Genomic DNA, 20972 nt, shown 5'->3' with positions numbered 1-20972 from the left:
TACCAGCTGGCCTTCATGAGTCAGTACCAGCTGGCCCTCACGCACCACTGCTGGACGATTGTTTCAAATCCCATAGATACTGGACTGTAACATTTCATGTCCCGTACCCTGCACAGGGTCCTCTCTGACCTGGCCTGCCTTTTTCACCTTTCTCATCAGGCTAACCCTACTCTCCTTTCAAGACTTAGCAGCATCTCCTGCTGGAAGCCTTCCACCCCCATTCAAGGTTGAGCCAAGTGCTCTCTGCCTAGGATCCCGCAGTGCCCAGTGCCGCTCTCCAAGGTAGCTTTCACCTCCTTGCTCTGCAGTGGGTGTTCCAGGCCTGACTCTGCTATTAGACTGTAAGCATCTCCAACTCAGGGACTCTGCTTTAGTCATCTCTGATTGGTATTGCCTAGAAGAGAGCCTGGCATACAGTGGGAGCACAATATATACTTCTTGAACTGAACTACTAGCAAAGATGGTTAAATCTTGGCCGCTAGTCTTGCAAAACTTCTGACCAATACACAAGGACAGTTAGTTCTTTCTTGCTCTTTTGTAGAACGAACTGTCCTTGTGTATTGGTCAGAAGTCTGCATAGGAATGAAGGTGAAAAACAAGAGCCTATCATGCAGATTTTCAATTTCTTTGGATTTTATTATTTATTTTATTAAGGTATAATTGACCTAAAATTTTATATTAATATAATTTCTGTATTTTCCATGACCTCGGCTAACTGAAGCTGATTTTCGAAAAAAAAGAATTACTGAATGTAAGCAGGAGACTAGATGGTGATACAGGAAAGCTACCAGAAAAAAAAAAAAAAAAAAAAGAAGTTTTAAAAAGTAAAAAGGAGCCTTGCTGATTTTAAAATGCACCCAATTAGCTGATGCCTTGCAAGGCGTTTCCCCAGGCTCACAGCTCATACTCTCTCCGTGGACTCCCCCGTGGTCGGCTGACTGGGCTTAGAGCGAGGGGAAGAGAAGCCCCAGGGTAAGATCTGTCAGGGGCCCACATCTTCTCACTTGCTCTTTTGCTACCTGATTTTCTTACTGATCACAAGCAAGGGGCTTGGAGGTCTGCAGGGAGAATCAACTCACCTCATAGTCGATGTCTAGGGCATCCGCCTCGCCCTTGGTCCGGAAGTGCTGTGTGTGCCGGTCCACGGTGAAGTTCACGTGCTTGCCGACCCGCTCGAGAAGGACAGAGTGCCAGTGTTGGTCATCCAGGAGGCTGCCCAGGGTGGCCGAGGGGGGGCTGCTGCTGAGCCGAGGTTTGCTGTCATCTGTGAAGGGGATGGAACACGGGATGGCTCTGTGCCCAAGGGCAGCCTGAAGCACTAGAATGTTCTGCTAGCAAGTCCAACTCTCTCTATCCAAAGGTAAAGGATGATTCCCTGCCTGCAGACCCAGAACCGTGCTGGGCTTGGGAAGGAATACCAACATTTTTCCACAGATTGCAGGACCAAAATCTCAGTCAACTGATACACACACCCCCTTCTACACGTGAAATGACATGTTAGGACTTGTGTGATCAAATAATAAGAGAAACCATATCCTGATGGCCATATGAATGATATTGAAAATAGGACTTGTCACATTTAGAAAGAATACATATTCTTTGCATGTGAATGGCTCTTGAAAGGAGAAAGTGAATCTTTAGCTGTGTTTTGGAGGAAGAGTGAATGCTGGAGAAGGAGAGGGAAGACCGTGGCCCCAATGAGTTGGATAGATTTGTGGGCGAAGGCAATGGGGAGGAAATAATCATTTTAGCTGCCATTTTCAAATGCCTACTCTATCAAGGGCACTTAACTAGGGATTTTATAACCTCCAAGTTTGATGCTCTAAGACAAAATGATTACCTGCATTTGACAAATTAGGAAACTGAGGTCCGGTGAGGGTAAGCATGCCTAGGTAGAGATGCAGCCAGCGTTCAAATCCAGGTCTCGACCCTTTTGACTGACCAGGGCAAGGGTCCTATGATTCACCCTAAACTGAGCTTGGAAGATACCCCTTGGGAGAATGTGAGAGATTCCAGTGGAGAGGTACATTTTTCAGTCAAGTCTGCCCGTTTCCCCTCCTGTCTCTCCTCCAATTTTATGGACTTTCTGCCTGTATCCTTCTGTCAAAAAGATTAAATTTTTTTTTCTTTGTTCTTTTTTCCTGTAGAATGGCTTAGCCTTAGCAAAACGAACAGCTCAATGCAACTAATTTTACTTACATGTAAACCTTCCAATTTTTGAATATTTTATGTGTTCGGTACCCTTAGTAACTGAAAGCTAAATGTCTCTCTTCTCTCTCCTAAGACATGTTTTACAGAACAACTGCAGCAGCCTGCTCCATGGTGCAGCATTTAAGGGGCTGGAGTTGCCATTTCCACTGTAGGCTGCTCACTCCTACCTCCATTATGGCCCCAAGTCACTGCTTCCTGCATGAAATAACACTTTGTTGCTTCCTATGGGGGTTGGGGGGAGGCACCCAGATGACTGTAATTGAAAAATAAGAGCTGATGAATTCATAGCTGCCTTTAATTGATTTATTCATTGACATATTGATTTGTTCCACATCTTCTGAGTTCTTAAAATGTGTCAAATTATGCAAATACATTAATAGATCTTTTTCTTTTTCTTTCTCTCTCACCTCTCTCCCTCCCTCCTTCCTTCCCTCTTTCCGTCTCTCTCTCCTCCTTTCCTTCTTCCTTCTTTCCTTCCTTTCCTCCCTTCATCCTTCCTTCCTTCCTTCCTCCCTCCCTTCCTTTCATCCTTCCATCCATCTACAAAAAGGTGTTGATATCTACCTGACTTGCTTACAGTGACAAGTGATGTATACAGGAGCTACAGAGTTAAAAGGCACACTTCCCTCTCTGAAAGTTTGAATGTGGAGACTCAATAAGTGAATTGATAAAAAGCATGCTGCTGGTATTAACAGCAGGGAGCCATGGAAATGCAGGGTAGGGAGCTGTGGAGGGTGCTTTACAAAGTGGTGCCAGGCCTGATATTTGACCAGAACAAGGAGCATTGCTACCCAGCCGGGGGAAGCACATGCCAAGGTTGGGGGTACAGGGGAACACCTAAAGGGATTCCACGCAGCAGAGTGCCATGACCACGTGGGGCTGGTTTATCCCACCCAGGACCAGTGTGCTAGTGTGAGCTAGGTTACAGCCTGTGTTTACTTTTAAGAAATGGGAGCCATTGGTCAATTAATAAGTCAGGGATTATTGACTCAGATTAACATTTTAAGGAGGTTATTTTGACAGCTGTATGGGAATTTGATGAGAAGGCAAGGCTGCCAGAAAAACTGGCAGTCATCTAGATGGGGGATGAGGGGCTTAAGTAAAGAGAGCACAGGAGGATGGATTTTCAGCCAGTGAGAAGGTGTTGGCATGTGGTGACCTGGCATGCCATTTGGATATTGGAGGTGGACATGGTAAAGGAAAGACCCACCTAGGGATGAATTTTAGTATGTTTGCTCAAGCAGGTAGGTGAAAAGCGGTACCAGTCAGAACAAAGAATACCAGTGTCCGTCTCTCTCCCCCACTTCTTCTACATACACACACACACACACACACACACACACACACACACACACACACACACACACAACTTTTACTTATAAAACATGTCCAAAGGTTAATGATTGGTTGAAGGAAACAGTGTGCCTTATAAACTATTAATTCTAGGTAATAAGTCAAATAGATTTAATATCAGAGATTTCATTTTAAATTTGATGTGCACCTCCGACATGTTTTCTTAAAAACTAAAAAGGCATTTAACAATGATTCAGTAATAATAAGTCCAAAACATTAAAGGTTTGAAACTGTAAAGCCACTGAAAGTCACAAAATGAAAAAGTAAAGGAATCACATCTTTTCCTCCTAATTATTTGTTCTTATGTGTTGTGTTGGGTGGGTTTTAGTGATATGTTGATTTCTTTAGTAGAGCCAATAAAGACAAGGATTAAATTAAGTATTTTAATATTTTTCTACACTATTATTCCTACTTCATAAGAGAAATTTAATTTTGAATAGGTCAAACAGACTAAATTTTACTTGACTTTTTGGATAACGTAGTGAATCTTCTATTCTTGTTTGCATTTACTAAAACATTAACAGAAGTTTTGATTTCTTTTTTTCTTTTCTTCTTACATTTTAGAATGAGTATAAGTATCTTTGATAATGGGAAAAACAAATAAACTTCATTAAAAACATAATCCTTAACCTGCATAGCTGGTTCATTGAAAACTATACGAGTGATGTGTAAATTGTTGAATATCTCCTGCATTACAAGCATCTTTTTAACTAAAAAAAATTGGTAGACATGACCTTATTTCACCGATGCTCTCCATTAACCATTCTATGCTAACACTCAGAAATCTTGCATGCACACAAATTGAGTGAAAGTCTGTTTAAACAATTGGATAAACAGGAAATTCTGCTCTTCATTAAATAGGATGTTTTAAATTGTATCTATAGTAGGTGTTACCTTGAAGAAAAAGGTTACTCCTAGGAAAGGTTCCATTTTACCTAGAAATGTTCAGTATTAGAAATTGCAATACAAACTTCATTCTCAAAAGATTATCAAACTCTTCATCCTGTAATACACATTTCAAGTTTTATCTCAGTGGCAATTATGGTTCAACTACTAGTTTTAACTCGTTTCCAATTTATTAAGGCAAGATAAAAATTCCTATGGGCAATTGTGGAGAACAAAGACAATAAAAATATCTGGAAGCTATCTTTTAGGCCAGAAACACATTAGGGGGGAAAATACCTCTTATTACTAATTAAATAAAAACTTGTTTTCATGTGGTTTGAGATATAATTAAAATGAAACAATGTAAATACTACTCAAGTCCCTAAAACATATGGCAATTTTTATAGGAAACTTGAAATGACTGCAAAATATTTCTAACTTGCTCTTCTCCCCCACCCCCATCCCCAACATACTGTGGATAAGCATGTCAAATTGTTCACCCTTGGAACTAACATTTTTCTGACTAAGGGCATTATATTGCATTGTTTTCACCCAAAGTCTTCTTTGATTAAATCTTGCTTGGTCTTAACAGTTTAAACACTTTAACTTTCACAATCTGTGGATATCATATGGCCTAGCAAAAGGGAACAGAAACTTTCTTTTTTAAGATTGTATTTCAACAGAAACTCACGTTGGAAAGGGCTTGATTTATTGTTGATGAGATAGGGGACCACTCACATGGAGGTCACCAATGCCTACCTCCACCCGACCTTCAGAATTAACCTTCCCACCTTAGTTGTTCAGGTTATCGATGTTGGTATTCACTTGTATTTTTAAGGTTCTCTTCTACTAAGTGAGGTAAGCATTTTACATAGGCTGTTTCCATTATTCCTGAACACAGCCTTACAAAAAGCTTCACCTCAAAGAAGCTACAAGACATACCTAAGGACACAAAGAATTAGGGTTACAGCCAAGCTCTGACTCCAAAGCTAATGCTCTTACCACTACCCCTACTGGAAAAATTGATACTCCCACTTACCCTCATTTCTTATGTCCTGGCCACCTGCTTTCCACCATACATATGTGTGAGCTTATATAGCTTAATCAGAATACCAAGAAAAGGATTTGATGCATTGGGAAGCTGAGAGTTTTGGAAAGGAACATGGGGCAATCCTAAGAGGGAAGGACATGATGTAGAAGGTGAAGGCAAATTTCACCTTTGCAGGTTATCCAGGAGAATAAAGACCCTTGTTTAGCCGAATTCAGGGCTGATGAATGTTCTCCTAAGCACTCAAGTTAAGTCTTCTGAAGAAAATAAAAACTAACAGGACACCATGCGACTGCAGTGGACTTGACCCTCAGATCAGAGCAAATCCTTATGTATCAAAAAAGCAATGAAATACATCTTTCTTGTATTGTTAAAGTTGTTAAAAATTTTCTAAAGTTTATTCAATAAAACATTCTCTAGATTTAGGAGTCATGGTTCAAGTCTGACTCCTAAGCTGTATCCATCTTCTGTGACTTTGTTATCTTAAAAAATGCTATCTTAATACAATTATGGTATGTGGTTTTGATGATACCTAATTATATATTTTTAGTTAATATTACAAAATTAGAAAGTAAATTGCAATAATTATTTTACTAGGCTGGGTCCTCCTTGAAAATCAGAACTGGTAAATTCAACTTTTAACCTCCAGTGCATAGCTCAGTGCCTGGCTTAATGTACTCGTTCAGTGAATTCTTATTATAAGAATGACACAATTTACATAAAATGTGGAACAACTTATCCCATTGACACTTTGTCTGAAATGCCTGTGTTCCCTTCCTCTTTGTAATGAAATCTCCAGCTAACTCAAAGTGGATCCAGGAAGGCTTTCTGGACTCCTTTATCCTCCTCTGGTCTCTCCATTCTCAAAATATAACACATGGATACCAACTTCCCGATATTTAATTTGTAATTGTTTCATGAAGGTTTATAAAACTTGAATAATGAATGTCAGGAACTTGGGGTTCGACTGGAGAGTGTTCTAATCTTGGGTTTACAGCTATGCATCTACGTGACCTATGTAGCCCGGGGCAACCTACTGGACATCACTGACCATCAGTTTCTCCATCTGTAAAATGGGTTTGGATATAGTTTGTAGGATTGCCATGTGATACAAATGAAATATATATGTAAAATGTCTAGCCCAGTGCCTAAGTGAGGGCTTTCAAAAAATGGCAACATTAAAAAACATCTTTCGTAGTATTTAGTCCAGGTCCAGAAACACAATAAATGTTTTATAAATACATATGAGTTGGCTTATCAAAATGCTTGAATTTCAAAAAGCTAAAGTAAATGTTCATTGGACTCTCTGGAGAATGTTCAGACTGTTCACTGATATCCCAAGCTATCTCAATGAGTTGGTTATGCAGTCAAATGCTTTGCCTCTGAACCCATACTTGGCCCCCCAAGGACAGTGTGCTCCACACGTGGTTATGCTATGCCGAGATTCTCGCTTTCCTATGACTGTCATATTACACAAACATTATGCCTCAGTTCAAAGGTGCTGGACTCTTGTAAGGATGAATGACCTGCATGTGCTATTGATGTTTTATTTAGTTCTCACCACAATTCCCCAGTCACATAATGCCTCTGCTCTTTCATTCTCCCACCTGCATGTATGGGTTTGAGCTGTTGTAATTCTACTGAGGGCAAACTGCCACAGGTGATCTGAATGACATGTGTAGCATGGAAAGAGGAATCTTTATGAACCCCCTTACGGGCTGAGAGAAGAAATCTCTCTCCCATTAGTAGCTCTAGAAATCTCACTGTTCTACCCGAAGAGAGTAGTCAAACACCTAGTTCAACTGCAGCATTGAAATGATCTTTCCAAGTCAGCCTCCATAGGAGTAACTAGGTAATATGAATCAGAATTTCGGCAAAGAGCATCACTTGTGAAGAACCACAGCACACTCTGTATACCTCCAAAGGCCATGGTATAGGTCATGCAGCTGTCCATGGTACTGAACCTCTCTACTCAGCCTGGATTTCTGAATTGTAAAGTCACAGATTAGATAAGGAACTGGAGAACTGTCACTAAAGGAAACACTGCTGCAGTGTCCACGTCAGCTGGCCAGAGAGAAACTTCCTCCCCTTCCTCCGTCATTGGCCATTGCCCCAGCACCATTTTGCAGCCCATTAACTTGGATTTTAGGATTCTTCCTTCCCCGCTCCTCCTCTTGCTCCCTCTCTTTCTTCCTTTTTATTTCTTGATTCATTTCTTTAAAAAAAGAGCTTGATCATGGGTGGTATGAAGTCTTTCCTCTTTGAAGGCTGTGTGGCAGCATGGGAAGAACATGAATTTTATATCATACATAAAAATTTTATATAAATAGCTAAGGAAAACACTTGGAAAATATACAAAAATGTTAATAGAAGGATGACTGAGTTGTAGGATTTTGAGTGATTTTTCCCTTCTTTATAGAGTGTTTTTTTTCCTTCAAGTTTTCTAAAACTGACATATATTTTATAATCTGAAAGTAAGTTTAAAACCTGGTAAATATAACTGGATTTTAATTGTGGCTATGCTAATTTATAGCTGTGTAATTTGAACAGGTGATATATCCTCCTTCAGCCTAACATTCCACATGGGTAAATTGGAACTAATGTTTATGTACCTAATAGGGCTGCTCTGAGGATTGGATAGCATACTGGCATATTGTGGGCATTCTGCAAATATGATAGTGGGGAGAGTAGCTCAGGCTTGAGGGTCAGCAAGCCAAATGAGAATAATATGTATTTGTGTGAGGCTCTAATATATGAGATGAAAACCACTTTTTCCAATGTACTCAATTTGCCTCAAGTACCTACTTCAGGCTGGTGCTCTCCTAGTTTCCAGAGCTACAGTTATGAACAAAGTGTTATCTTTCCCTTGTGGAACGTATGTTACAGATTTTCTCTTATGGGCAAATCAAAATGATTATCATTCCCCCTTTCCCCTTAACTTAGTGCTTCCAGAAATCTGCTGGCTGTAACAGAGTTACGCAGAGCTAAAGTACTAATATACGTCAGCATCTCTCTAGAGAAGGAACATAGAAATCTGTGCTATTTAACAAGTATCCTAGGTGACTGCTTAAAAGAGATAAGTACAGGAAACAGTCATGGTAAACGGATGGAAATGAGTAAAATCCATAAGCAGATGAAAAGATGAAGAAATTCCAAACTCTGCAGAAAACAGACTAAAGGAGATTTTCCATTATCGCCACCACAGTTAGAAATATGGGGCAGATGGAATCTGGAAAGAGAGAATTATTCTGCTTGCTTTATATTGCAGCATGGAGCGGGTCTTCTTTACCTTAAAATACCCATTTCTTTCCAGGAAGACCCGCATAGCACAGGGTGTGGGACATTCAGATATTGTTGGTTGAACGATGAGTAATATTAAGAGCTTCACCGTGTTTATATACTGACAAAGAAAATTCATTTTGAATATTTTTAGCTTTTATGTTCGTGCCCTGGAAGATAGTTAGTAATAACCCCAGGTTAGAAATAAGTAAACTGAGGCTTGGGAGTTATGAACTTTCCCCATAATAAATAGCTAGCACCTGTCTGCAATTAAAATAAAATCTGTCACATGAGCACACCTTTTCCTTTCCATCCTGCTTTACTGTGTGTGAAGCTGCTGTACCTCATTGGGTTATGGATGTTGGAGCAGAGCTTTGGAGTGGTAATGGCACATTGGAATTGGGAATCCAAATGGCAGTCACTGACAGAATCAGTGTTACCTGCTTTACTAATGACAAGTCATAATAACTTTATCCACAACCCACAATGCTCTGTGAACCACAGAGTAACTGTAACTGGGTGTGTGTGTGTTCGGGGAGTTACTCCATCCATTCTCCTTTCACAAAAATTGAAGGCCAGTTAACAGACTGACGTATTTCTGCTGAATATTTATATGCCTACCGTTCATAGAATTCACTGATACATTTCTTCTTTAGGTAAGTGAGCAAAACCGATTATGTTACTAGCAAAACCTCTTATTGCTCTCCTCTGAGTGAGACTCTCCTTCTAAAGATGCTTTTGTTAAATATTTAATTTAGTGCATTAGTTATCAATTTGATGAGTTAAAACTTGGGATCCAGAGGTTCTCCCTGCTACCCATGCCAATACTCACCATGGAGGCTAAGGAAATGCTCAGAAATGCCTCAAAATAAGGATCTACATTGTTTGGCTTTGGGGATGAGTTCACAATAATCTTCATTTTATGCTAATTACTAAAATAATTTATTACTAAATAATAATTACTAAAAGATAAAACTTATCTGTGATTTTTCCAGTCTTTCATCCAACTTGAGCTTACAAACTGAATTCTGCTATGACTTTCCATCTTTACTACTTGATAGGGAATACTTGGTGATGGGTGATAATTCTCTTCCACAAATATACTCTCCACCCCTTCCCCTAAAACTAACATTTTCAATGGGAGGAAGGGATTCATTCTTATAAAAAATGGTCACTTCCTTTTTCGTCAGCCTAACTCTTGGTCCTGGTTTCTTTTCCTCCAGTAGAGCTTTTTGGTTTGCCTTTTCATCTTTGGAAACTCTGCTCCCTGCCTTCTGCACTTGGCCCATACTTCCTTCCAAAGCACCTTTCACATAAAGGAGGGTGACCCTCTCTCTTTCTTCCCCTGGGATAGGAAGTTGATTACAAAGAAATGCAGACCTGCCAGTAGTGAGGCAGGCATGATGGATGCAGAAGCCTGAGTCCTAAATACAGAGAAGGCAGCAGGGCATCTCTAATAAATTAGCTGGCATTTGGCAAGTCTAGGGCTCACACTGGCACAGCTTGGACACTTAAAGAAAACAGTATTTCCCTTAATAAGACATGGGAATGCCCAGAAACTTAGATGCCATACATATGACCCCCTTATTCCCCCACAAAGAAACAAAAACAAACAAAAACAAAAAACAAACAAACAAAAACAAAAAACAAACCAGGAAAGATATTAAAATGTTTTTCCTCCATTTTCCCCCGGAACTTAACTTTCATAAATGTAACAATTACAACAGACTATGAGCAAAAGCCTCATTATAATACATGTGCATGTGTGTGTGTGTGTGTGTGCGCGCACGCGTGTGCATGTAAACTCGCTCAAGCTAAAGTTCTTTACTAAAAAAAGAGAAATATGGGGCTTCCCTTGTGGCGCAGTGGTTGGGAGTCCACCTGCCGATGCAAGGGACATGGGTTCGTGCCCCGGTTCAGGAGGATCCCACATGCCGCAGAGCAGCTGGGCCCATGAGTCATGGCTGTTAAGCCTGTGTGTCCGGAGCCTGTGCTCCGCAACGGGAGAGGCCACAACAGTGAGAGGCCCACATACCGCAAAAAGAAAAAAAAAAGAGAAATATGTAGAGAAAGAAAGAAAGAAGGAAGGAAGGAAAGAAAGAAAGAAAGAAAGAAAGAAGGAAAGAAAAAGGAAGAAAGAAAAAGAAAGAATGAACAATTAGCTTGTAGCTCTCCCTCCCTACCAAAATTACCTTGTTTAAAGAATGCTGTTTATGGCTTAAACATGGTATTTTTCTTCTCCAACCTGCATAAGGAAAATATGTCACTTAGACTGTGATCCAGGAACTTCTAACTGATACACTAGGAGGATAAGGAACTGTGACCTGCTACAAAAGGATTTCCCCGTAGCCTGACATGGGCAGGGACCTACCCAAGTTGAGGTGCAGGGCGAGCCTCCCCTTCTGGAGCTCCAGGGTGATGTGGTCTCCACGTTGTCCTTCTCCGTGGAACAGGACCCCATCTCCTTGCATGCTCTTGAACTTCAGGGAGATCACATCTTTGAGAGTACTCATCAGCTTCTGATTGAACCTGTACAGAAGGGAGCTTCGGCCATCAAAGTCAGCGATGTCTGATTCTAGGCACAAAGAGAGAGGGGGAGAAAAATCAGTGCACATCCTCCAAATTGCTTTTCCTTCTTTCCCATCTTAGTTGTTGTCCAATTAATAGAAATGTTCCTGATATCTATAAGGTACCGACTCACTGGGAAACATATAGTCTAGACCCAATCTAATTAGATTCAAGGGAAATATTCATTTACAAGCAGCCATCACACAGTCAGAGTGAACTGATCATTAGCTTAGAAGTAAAAGCCCTCATTAGTGCTGTCAGCTTTTGCTTGAAGGGACAGGGTATGAATACCACAAGTACCTTTGTCAGGCTCTATTGTGTCAAATGCCTGGTTGTAATAATCTCTCATGATTTATCCTCCTTAATAATTTGCTTCTGATAGTTGGAGTCACTTTATCCCATTATCTCAGGCTCAAGGTTGGAGATGAAATATATAGCTTATTATTTCAGCTCTGAACAGTACTGTCTTCCTAGATCTGCACTGAGAAGGATTCTGAGGTTTCCTTTGGTTCAATGGAAAAGAATATGCAGTAAAAGAAGACTTACTATTTGAACAGAGAGGGCAAATATCTTACATCCTTCTCATGTTTGCCTTATCTTGTGCTGATGGTATCTATCATTTTAGTTTTCATATACAAAAATGTTCATTCATTATTGTGAAAGCAAAAAGAGAAGGCCCGGTAATCATAATTTAGATAAGCTTATGTAGTAGATGTGTATAAACATATCTGAAAATTGTAGGCCGAAAAGCTAATAAGGATTTTCTTTTTCTTTTTGAATGATGCATAATTGACCTACAATGTTATATTAGTTTCAACTGTCCAGCATAATTATTAGATATTTGTATATATTTTAAGATGACCGCCGCAAAAAAGTGTAGTTAACGTTTGTCACCATACATAGTTATAGAATTTTTTTTCTTGTGATGAAAACTTTTAAGATCTAGTCTCTTAGCAACTTTCAAATATGAGGAGTCTCGCCTCACCAAAGAATATCTACAGATGACAAATAATTATCTGAAAAGATGCTCCACATCACATGTCACCAGGGAAATGCAAATTAAAATAATGAGATGCTGTTAACTGCACACCTATTAGAATGGTCTAACTCTGGAACACTGACACCACCAAGTGCTGGTGAGGATTTGGAGCGCAACAGGAAATCTGTTTCATTGCTGGTGGGAATGTAAGATGGTACAGCCAATGGAAGACAGTTTGGTGGTGTCTTACAAAACTAAGCGTACTCTTACCATAGTATCCAGCAACCTAGCTCCTTGGTATTTACTCAAAGGAGCTGAAAACTTATGTCCACACAAAAACCTGCACACAGATGTTTATAGCAGCTTCATTCATAATTGCCAAATACTAGAAGCAACCAAGATGTCCTTCAGCAGGTGAATGGATAACTAAACGATGGTACACTGAGACACTGGAATATTATACAACACTAAAAAGAAATGAACTATCAAGCCATGAAAAAAAGAAAAAACAATTTAGGTTCATATTACTTAGTGAAAAAAGCCAATCTGAAAAGTCTACTGTATGAGTCCAACTATATGACATTCTAGAAAAAGCAGAACTATGGGACAGTAAAAAGATCAGTGAAGGCCAGGGGTTAATGGGAGGGAAAAATAAATCGGCACAGCATAGAGGATTTCTAGGGCACTGAAAATAATCTATGATACTATAATGATGGATACATGTTATTATACATTTGTCTAAACTCACAGAATGTACAATTGCAATAGTGAACCATAATGTAAACTATGGACTTTGGGTGATTACAAATTGTCAACCTAGGTTCATCAATTGAAATAAATGTACCACTCTGATGGGGGTTGCTGATAATGAGGGAGGGGAACTTGCATTTTTGGGAGCTGGGGGTATATGGGAAATCTCTGTACCTTCCTTTTTATTTTGCTGTGAATCTAAACTGCTCTAAAAAATAGCCTTTAAAATAAATTAATAGTGACTCTATGTAGGAGGTGTTTTATAGGTTATTTTTACATTACTTTTCCTAGTTTTTCATCACAAAAACTTTTACAAAAAACTTTTATTACTTTTATAATAGAAAAACATTAAGGCTATTTAATTATACTTAAAACAGATTCATTATATACCATCTTATGTGGGTGAGATGGTGGCGAATGGGTGTGTGGGGGGTGAAATTATTCTTATTTGAAATCAAGTACTTGGGATAACTCAATTTTTTATTATTCACCAAGCAATTAAAATCCTCACCTTGAACATTCACAGTGATAAATTAAGGGGTTTTTTTGACTAAACATATAGAAGCGTCCTTTGGAAAGCTGAAATTTTGTAATGAAAATAAAATCATACTTTTCCTGTAATTAATTTTAAAATACCATTTCACAATTTATTCCTCTGGAATAAAGTGGTTCTAACCAAAAACTTGCTGATGACTCCCAAGACCCTAAAATGAAATAGTCCAGGTACGGAGGGATTTTCATAAATTCCCAGCTCTCTCAGACTCTCCCCGTATCACCCCATCAATGTTCCTGCCTCTGTCCTCTGAACCAGACTTTACGAAAACCAAATGGAGGCTACAGACAGCAAGCTGGCATCAATCATAGAATAATAAGGATCATAATGTAGATAAGATCATGGATGTTAAGCTGTGACGGTCATAACTTGTTAACTCTGTTGCTTTGGCATCTCTACATCCCTACGCCTGATTTCCTCATCTATAAAGTGGGGTAATTACACCCTTCAGAGAAGACTGCTGTGAGCATTAAATGTGCTTATCCATATAAAGTGGCAATTTGTACAAAGGGATGCCATCATGTCTGTCACGTTATTTGTGTTAAATCAATAACAGATAGTAGGAGTATTAGTAGTGTTTAGGATACATGGAGGACTTTGCATTCCTCCCCAGTGCTGGCACCCCACTTTCTCACCCCAAATAATGCTATTTCACTTTTTGATTCAATGGTTTGTTGCCCATGGAATGCAAGCTGGCTCCAAGTTTCCTGTTCTGCCATATTTCAGGTTCTCAAACTCTACTTGAAATTATTTGGGTGCAGAGTCTGCATCTGTATCTTCATGGTCTCTTCCGATGTCTCCCCTGTGGCTCTGCACCAGACTCTGGGTTAGGAACTGGGTCCTTAGGAGCTTTAGTGCTGAGTGAGGGAACATGGCATATACAATTGGCGGACCATGACACTAATATGTTGTGAGCTAAAATAGAAGGGAGCACCCAGTGCTATGGGAACAGTTTAAAGCTCACTGTATATGACTATGGAAGTGAGGTGAGTTCTGACATAAATAAGCATGGAATCTTGAGTTACTGCTGACAAGAGATGCCCTGATCTGGTTGTCTCAGTCTGAAGCACCCAGACGCTCCACTCCAAGACACTATCTCCTCTCTCTCCAATCCATCCCAGCATTCATGATCTTTATTTCAATCCCTGTGATGTCTAGCTAATGTATGGACTTAATCAATGCCATAAGCAGTGATGACACAGGTTACCTCTAAGGAAACACAGCTCCATGTTGCCATGAGATCTTAAAGAAACTGAGCCAATCAATAGGACGGGAAAAAAAATATTGTTGAAGTCTCACAGACCCGGGTTTCAACTCTGGTTTTGCTATTTACTAGCTGGGGGACTTGAGGCAACTTTCTTGACTTCTCTGAGTTTCAGTGTCCTATTTGTATAATACAGCTAAGAGAAACCTACCCTAAAAGCCATTATGAGAATTACATAAATCATACCTGGAAATGAATAGTCACTCAATAACATTCCATTCCCTCATTCCATCATTAATCCAAAGGCATTACTGCAGTGGTAAAGATTTGAAGAATGATGTAAAGATGGTATCAAGAACATGGTATAAAGGAAATCTGTTTGAGCCTGGGGTTCAGTATCCCTCACATCACATTGAGCAGGCATTCCTCCAAGCCTTCATCACTTTCCATATTCTTAAAATAGCCCCACAACTGCCCTCCCATACCCAACTTTTGCAGCCTCCCTCTGACCCATTCTTTCATGTTCACATCACCTTTGCTAAAGCCCTTCAGGAAACTCAATGCACTAAGAATTAAATTCAATTGGTCTCTGTCCTCCTTTCACACCTCATCCTCTACTTCTCTCCCCAACTCTCATCCCACCCCAAGCATGCTGTATTTTCAGTGTGTATCTATGTGTCTGTCATAGGCATATACATAAGTGTGTATGGGGGGTGGTTAGGACATGTACAGAGCACACACCATGAGCCCTGTAATTCTCTAAATGTTTTTTGTGCATGAATTTATTTAATCCCATCAATCATTTATCATAATAGGGAAGAACAAATCTGACTCCCTATTGGATCTGTTTCTTTTACCTTTGCATTCTATTGCTTTTGCTTTAAAAATGTTGCCTATAGGCTGAAATACACAGGATAGCCCCTATTCAAGACTCTGACCTGCAACGGTATAACACTTTCTCATTCATATAAAGATAAAAAGTTGCAGAATAGAGAATAGCACTTGTTTTGTTGGAGGTTTACAGGAACATCATGACCTGACCTATGCGGAGAGGTGCAAGAACAAAGGATTCAAACACCAAGAAGTTTTCAACAATCAACCACACCCCTCCCACACCTGGGCTTTAAAAATGCTTTGCTGAAACCCTGAGGAGAGTTTGGAAGTTGGGGGCATGAGCCACCCATTCTCCTTGCATGGCCCTGCAATAAACTTTTCTCGGGTCCAAACTCTGATATTTCAGTTTGTTTGGCCTCACTGTGTGTTGAGCACATGAACTTACATTCTTACGTTCCGTAACACTATGAGGAATGCGCTGTTTTTATTATTGCTGTTTTACAAATAAGGACACCATGGCAAAAGAAGTACACAGTTTGCAAATGACTGAGCTGGGAATCCAACCCATCGCATAGGACTTAGCCGTGTTTTGAGTGTGTTGAGCACCTTCCCAAGTGCCACTCCTCTCTGGTTGATCCTCTAACACCCAGCTCATCAGTCTAGTGCTGGACCCTTTCCCTAACAGCTTCCTCCCATGAGTTAGTCTCCCACTAAGCACCCTTATGCCATAAGCAGTGATGACACAGGTTACCTCTAAGGAAACACAGCTCCATGTTGCCATGAGATCTTAAAGAAACTGAGCCAATCAATAGGACGGGAAAAAAAATATTGTTGAAGTCTCACAGACCCGGGTTTCAACTCTGGTTTTGCTATTTACTAGCTGGGGGACTTGAGGCAACTTTCTTGACTTCTCTGAGTTTCAGTGTCCTATTTGTATAATACAGCTAAGAGAAACCTACCCTAAAAGCCATTATGAGAATTACATAAATCATACCTGGAAATGAATAGTCACTCAATAACATTCCATTCCCTCATTCCATCATTAATCCAAAGGCATTACTGCAGTGGTAAAGATTTGAAGAATGATGTAAAGATGGTATCAAGAACATGGTATAAAGGAAATCTGTTTGAGCCTGGGGTTCAGTATCCCTCACATCACATTGAGCAGGCATTCCTCCAAGCCTTCATCACTTTCCATATTCTTAAAATAGCCCCACAACTGCCCTCCCATACCCAACTTTTGCAGCCTCCCTCTGACCCATTCTTTCATGTTCACATCACCTTTGCTAAAGCCCTTCAGGAAACTCAATGCACTAAGAATTAAATTCAATTGGTCTCTGTCCTCCTTTCACACCTCATCCTCTACTTCTCTCCCCAACTCTCATCCCACCCCAAGCATGCTGTATTTTCAGTGTGTATCTATGTGTCTGTCATAGGCATATACATAAGTGTGTATGGGGGGTGGTTAGGACATGTACAGAGCACACACCATGAGCCCTGTAATTCTCTAAATGTTTTTTGTGCATGAATTTATTTAATCCCATCAATCATTTATCATAATAGGGAAGAACAAATCTGACTCCCTATTGGATCTGTTTCTTTTACCTTTGCATTCTATTGCTTTTGCTTTAAAAATGTTGCCTATAGGCTGAAATACACAGGATAGCCCCTATTCAAGACTCTGACCTGCAACGGTATAACACTTTCTCATTCATATAAAGATAAAAAGTTGCAGAATAGAGAATAGCACTTGTTTTGTTGGAGGTTTACAGGAACATCATGACCTGACCTATGCGGAGAGGTGCAAGAACAAAGGATTCAAACACCAAGAAGTTTTCAACAATCAACCACACCCCTCCCACACCTGGGCTTTAAAAATGCTTTGCTGAAACCCTGAGGAGAGTTTGGAAGTTGGGGGCATGAGCCACCCATTCTCCTTGCATGGCCCTGCAATAAACTTTTCTCGGGTCCAAACTCTGATATTTCAGTTTGTTTGGCCTCACTGTGTGTTGAGCACATGAACTTACATTCTTACGTTCCGTAACACTATGAGGAATGCGCTGTTTTTATTATTGCTGTTTTACAAATAAGGACACCATGGCAAAAGAAGTACACAGTTTGCAAATGACTGAGCTGGGAATCCAACCCATCGCATAGGACTTAGCCGTGTTTTGAGTGTGTTGAGCACCTTCCCAAGTGCCACTCCTCTCTGGTTGATCCTCTAACACCCAGCTCATCAGTCTAGTGCTGGACCCTTTCCCTAACAGCTTCCTCCCATGAGTTAGTCTCCCACTAAGCACCCTGCCACTCCCTCAATAATTCACCTCCCGACCAGATTTTGATACTTGGTCGTTTCCAGCTCTCCAGCAGGACAGTGCATCCCTTGAGAAGAGGGTTTCAATGTGTATTAATCTCCTCATTAATTCAGAGCTGAGCACCTCCTGTGAAATGACTTAGTGACCTAGTGCAGTACCTATGTCTGAGGGCGATGCTACCAATGGTCCTATGACTTCCTCTCCCATTACCCCCACCACCACCCTACAAGAGCCAGGTTGCCTATCCACACTCAAAGAGTTCATTTCTCTGGAGGCATGCACTCAGCCACTGGGGACACGATTCCTGAGTTATTCACAGATGCTCATGACAGCAGAGATGAGAGGCTCTCTTTAGAGAGCTCAGAAGGGTGGCAGCTTTCCTCTTAACACCACTGAAGGCCAATGAGAGAAACACTTTGCCAATCTAAGAAAACTCAGACAAATACCCTGGACCTTTGCAATATTAATTAAGTCACACGCAAAATTCATCAGCCATTTCACAGATGGAGAAACAGTGTAAAAAATGTGTTTAACAAGGATTAAAGTTTTCCCCCACTGAATACTCAGTAATTCCCCCAGACACAGGAGCTATTTGAAGTATTCAAATTCCAAACTTGGCTACAACAGATTTTAAATGATAGCAATAAGGAACCACATTTTTATAGTGTTGGTTTTAAGAAAAACAATTCTATCATATGCTGGGTTTTCCTCATTAGATATTATCATAACCCCTTTGTCCTGATCCTTTCCTTGGGTACTTAATTTGAAGCATGGGGTCTGGTTATGGAGATCCGCATCTTCAGTAATGTTTTACATGCATCTTGAAACAAGATTCTCTTTAACAATATGAAAAAGAAACAGGAAAAAAAATGAAGAAAGTGTTGCAAGGTGCATAAAGTTTAAAGAACGATCCTATTGGCAAAGGAGGAAGTGTGTGATCATCTCAGAATACAGTTTTAAGGGCACCAAGAAAATAACTAACAAAACTAAATATATCCTCTGCATTCTCTATCACAGCTTTTCTAAACCACTCGTACAGATTTCTTCCTTTGGATTAAGCATTCTCTGGGGAAAAAGAAACTAATTAACATATTTTTGCCTAATTTAAAGTTCTTCTTAACAGCCTTGGAGGTCCATATTGTTCCCCATTTGTAAAAAGGAGAAGCCAAAGCTCAGGCAGATTATGCACCTTGCCCAAAGGCATACACACAATAATGAGTTTTTTGACACTGAAGCCCTAAATGTTTCCTCATTAGAAAATGGGGGGGTTGGTGTGACGATTACATGAGATGAGCACCTCGTGGACAGGGAGACTGCATGCCTCTGTCCAGGGAGAATCAGGCATGACTGGGGAGTGTGTATATGAGTGTGTGTATAAGGAAGAAAATTCCCATTTAAGGAAAGATAATGTTGAATGGAAGCTTTCTTTTCCTTACAAGTTGATATTAATTTCCTTGTGGCCCCTGCTCTTTGCACTTGCTCTTATACTCACAGACCAAGTTCAATCAGAGCAGTAGCTCTCAACTTTAGGGTAGACATGCAATGCCTTCCCTGCCCTCATGACCTCCACTAAGCCCTATCCTGGTCGATTTCCACCCAGACATTCTCGTATTTGAGCCTTTATGGAGCCCCCTCCACATGGCATGGTCGGTGGTCAGCACAGGTGGACAGCAGTGAACTCAGTAGAGGTCCCTGGTCTCAAGGGCTAAGCTGGAGACAGCACCACACAATTACACAGTCCTGGGGAGAGATGAGCACTGGATGCTGGAGAAGCCCAAAGGAGGATGCCTAACCTCTCCAGGAGGATATAATGCAGCGCCTAAGTCCCGAGGGATGCGCGGAGGTTAGGCAGGTAAGGTGTGCAGAAAGGGTGTTGCCGGCAGAGAGAAGTAGCCTCCCGTTCCTGAAGATGAGATTTCAGATCCACTCGGAGTCTGACTTGTTGGACCAGTGATTCTAGAAGTGTGCTCTTTGCACCCTCGTTATCCCCAGGGAGCTGGTTAGAAGTACAGGATTTAGGACGTCACCACAGACCTAGAAATCAGAAACTCTGGACTTGGAACCCAGCCGTCTGCATGTGGTCAAGCCCTCTAGGTGATTCTGATACTCAATGAGGTTTGAGAACCTCTCTGGTAAAAGAAAGCCAGGTCAGTGGGGAGTCAGGAGGCTGGGGAGAGACTCAGGGGTTTGTAATGGAGGATCCTATCTGAGATGAATGGAGAAATAACTGTCAAAGTATTTAAAGTAGGGAAAGTGCGTAGCCAGTTTGGGTTTTGAGAAAATAACTCTGGATTTTAGAAAGTTCTTCCATATTATTTATTTGGTCAGTGCACATTCCAATCCTGGCTACCCAAACCTCTCCCTCTCAGTGGAATTACCTGATTTTGTTGTCTCCTGCCAAGGTGACAAAGCCCTAATGTGGCCTTTTGGGTGTTCACTTTTTCCTGCCCTTAATACATGGTGACCACGCATCAGAGTTCTTTTTTTTTTTTTTTTCCAAACATATAATGCCAGCCAGAACACAGCTGTTAGATATTTGCTTCCTGGAGTGGACCATTTCTCCCTCTTTCTCAAAATCGATTTTTAGAATCTCATTATAATGAACTCAATTTGTGGTTTGATAAGATGGTCACACATTGGCCGACTGCACTAGAATATTGAGGTTAGGTAGATCGTAAACCCAAGGAGTCTTCAGGATAAGGGCAGGTCCTCCAGCTCACAAACTTCTCCCTTTAGATCAAGATAAATCCAGCACACACTCTCTCCATCCCAGCAGTACTGAGAAATGTCAGTACTTGGCTGACTTCCCACTGGGCCCATAATTGCTGACCCAGCTGTCATAGCTTCTCGTCTGAGAAAGACAGAGTTCTGGAGGCATATTCTGGCATATCTGATGGATGTTGGTAGCTTGTCAACAAACTAGCTAAAAAAAGGGCTCCACTGAATAAAAGACTCCAAGCTTGAATCCCCAAGTGAGCTGAAAAAGGCTATCG

General features: G+C 40.6%; 1 protein-coding gene across 1 annotated transcript in view; it reads right to left on the bottom strand.

The window, feature by feature from the left end:
• Positions 1 to 20972, bottom strand: part of CNTNAP5 (contactin associated protein family member 5) — an 852083-nt gene that overhangs the window by 431861 nt on the left and 399250 nt on the right. The window contains exons 5-6 of the mRNA XM_024743412.1: positions 11148 to 11351; positions 1080 to 1264 (exon numbers count right to left, since the gene is read on the bottom strand). Coding sequence (XP_024599180.1) covers positions 1080 to 1264; positions 11148 to 11351 — 389 coding nt within the window. The remainder of the gene's footprint in view (positions 1 to 1079; positions 1265 to 11147; positions 11352 to 20972) is intronic.

This window comes from Neophocaena asiaeorientalis, unplaced genomic scaffold (assembly GCF_003031525.2).
Source record: "Neophocaena asiaeorientalis asiaeorientalis breed wild unplaced genomic scaffold, Neophocaena_asiaeorientalis_V1.1 scaffold187, whole genome shotgun sequence".
In the NCBI taxonomy this organism is placed as follows: domain Eukaryota; kingdom Metazoa; phylum Chordata; class Mammalia; order Artiodactyla; family Phocoenidae; genus Neophocaena; species Neophocaena asiaeorientalis.
This window is presented reverse-complemented; position numbering and strand designations above follow the sequence as displayed.